Source organism: Engraulis encrasicolus, unplaced genomic scaffold (genome assembly GCF_034702125.1).
Source record: "Engraulis encrasicolus isolate BLACKSEA-1 unplaced genomic scaffold, IST_EnEncr_1.0 scaffold_47_np1212, whole genome shotgun sequence".
Taxonomy (NCBI): domain Eukaryota; kingdom Metazoa; phylum Chordata; class Actinopteri; order Clupeiformes; family Engraulidae; genus Engraulis; species Engraulis encrasicolus.
The window spans coordinates 527,099-529,598 of record NW_026945786.1 but is presented as its reverse complement, the minus strand read 5'-3'; the positions used below and the strand labels follow the sequence as shown (position 1 = coordinate 529,598).

Below are 2,500 nucleotides of genomic sequence, written 5' to 3'. Positions count from 1 at the left end.
AGTCTTTGGCCTGGGTACAGTTTACTCTTCTTCAGTTGAAGAAAATGGGATGTTTGTGCAACGTTTGTGCATGTGTGTGTGTGTGTGTGTGTGTGTATGTGTGTGTGCACGTGAATGTGCACGTGCACATATGTGTGTGTGTGTGTGAACTGTGGTAGCAGAGTAGGTACTTCTCTTTGTGTGTCTGTGTGTGCGTGTGTGCGTGCCTGCGTGTGTGCGTGCCTGCGTGTGTGCGTGCGTGCGTGCGTGTGTGTGTGTGTGTGTGTGTGTGTGTGTGTGTGTGTGTGTGTGTGTGTGTGTGTGTGTGTGTGTGTGTGTGTGTGTGTGTGTGTGTGTGTGTGTGCGTGCGTGTGTGTGTGCGTGTGTGCGTGCGTGTGTGTGTGTGTGTGTGCGTGTGTGCGTGCGTGTGTGCGTGTGTGTGTGTGTGCTTGACTCACCCTCCAGTACATACTGCTTCATCTCGATCTCGTAGAACTTGTTGGTTCCGATGATGATGCTGTAGCTGGTGAAGAGAATGCAGCTGCAGGGTTCTAGAGTCTCAATCTCCTGAAGAACACACAACACAGCGTGGAACATGGTTAGAACACAGAACACAGGCAGCAGAACCCCGGGGTGGATCCAAGAGCATGGCAGAATAACCATAGGGGGAACATGTTAGAACATCACATTACAACAGAACAGCAAGAGCATGGGTGGAACATGGCTAGAACATTACAGTGGAGGAGAACAGGAGAACATGATTTAGTGGAACAGTAGGGGCATGGCCCAGTAGAACATTACAGCAGAAGAGACAGACTTAGTGAGTCTACGTATGTACGAATACATGTTACCTTCTTAGTGAGTCTATAAAAGAGTACATGTTACCTTCTTAATGAGTCATGGCCTATTAGAACATTACAGCAGAAGAGACAGACTTAGTGAGTCTTATATAAGGTGTCTATGTTACCTTCTTGAGTCTTAGTGAGTCTATAAAAGAGTGCACGTTACCTTCTTAGTGAGTCTATAAAAGAGCGCACGTTACCTTCTTAGCAAGACTATGTAGTAGAGATGTACAGGATCCAAGATCCGATTCCGGATCCGGCAGGATAATAGGGTTTTTCAGACTATCCGGATCCGGCAGGATCTTAAGCAGTGGATCCGGTATCCGGCAGTTACTAAAAATCAGGATCTGGGGCATCTGTACTTTTTACGTAGCCTAGGCTTTTCAGTCACAACCCCAATCGCTGCATGGAGTGAAAGCCCTTTGGAAGAGGCCGTTGAAGGAAGTGTGGCAGTAAGCCAATGAGTCATAAAAATAGTTTGCGGCAACGTAATAAAAAGGGCCCACGTGTGCGAGTTGGCTATGTGTTTCAACCCTTTCGTAGAATCCGGTATCCGGTTCCGGATCCGGCAGGATCTTAAGCAGTGGATCCGGTGCATCTCTACTATGTAGGGGTGCATGTTACCGTCTTAGCAAGTCTATAAAAGAGTGCATGTTACCTTCTTAGTGAGTCTATAAAAGAGTGCATGTTACCGTCTTAGTGAGTCTATGTAGGGGTGCACGGTACCTTGCGGATGCAGAACTTGTTGAGGTATGAGCGTAATGTACCTTGCGGATGCAGAACTTGTTGAGGTTGTCGTTGTATCTGAGGATGGTGACCTTGTTGGGCATGGCAGCACAGATGCAGGAGCCGTTGTCAATCTACAATAACACACCAGGATTACTCTGAAAACTGCAAACTGAGAAAAAAGGCTTCAAAGTTTCCTATATGGCGTGACAACTGTGTTGACGGTAAAGTGGTGGTGACACTTCCTGGTAATGCTTTTTTAGGATAGAAATTAAATGCACACAAAAAACTCCCGAAAAAAACAACATTTATGTGTCTTTTTGCCACAAGAAACAGGGTTACTGCGTTCTTGGCTGGTATTACTGCCACAAAATGGAGTTACTGCAGGAGTTACTGCGTTCTTGGCTAGTATTACTGTCTACTCCCAAACCAATTCCCATTGGAAAGTGCAGCAGTAACTCAACAACACCGCAGTAACTTTTTTGGGGTCATTTTTGCACTTTCAAAATGATTTTTCTCTAAAACGGGACGGTGTTGGACCACCATTTTTTGACACAAGACAAATTAGGTAGTGTAGAGCCCATTTCCGATTTTTTATTTTTTTTGACCATTTTGAGTTACTGCGTTCTTGTTTTGCATGGCAGAGTTGTCAATCTACAACACAACGGCACATCATATTATAACAAGTATGTATCACTTGAACAAGGACCCATGACACACTGATGGTCTCGAAAATATAGGACATGGCGTAGGGTGGTGTGTGTGTGTGTGTGTGTGTGTGTGTGTGTGTGTGTGTGTGTGTGTGTGTGCGCGCGCGCGCGCGCGTGCGTGCGTGCGTGCGTGCGTGCGTGCGTGCGTGCGTGCGTGCGTGCGTGCGTGCGTGCGTGTGTGCGTGTGTGTGTGTGTGTGTGCTCCTACCCTGCCCGATGAGAAGAGGTGGCATCCCTTGACTG

General features: G+C 46.9%; 1 protein-coding gene across 1 annotated transcript in view; it reads right to left on the bottom strand.

The window, feature by feature from the left end:
* Window positions 1-2,500, bottom strand: part of LOC134444243 (citron Rho-interacting kinase) — a 105,396-nt gene that overhangs the window by 8,702 nt on the left and 94,194 nt on the right. The window contains exons 31-33 of the mRNA XM_063193608.1: window positions 2,466-2,500; window positions 1,589-1,681; window positions 438-546 (exon numbers count right to left, since the gene is read on the bottom strand). The exon at window positions 2,466-2,500 is cut by the window's right edge and continues 105 nt beyond it. Coding sequence (XP_063049678.1) covers window positions 438-546; window positions 1,589-1,681; window positions 2,466-2,500 — 237 coding nt within the window. The remainder of the gene's footprint in view (window positions 1-437; window positions 547-1,588; window positions 1,682-2,465) is intronic.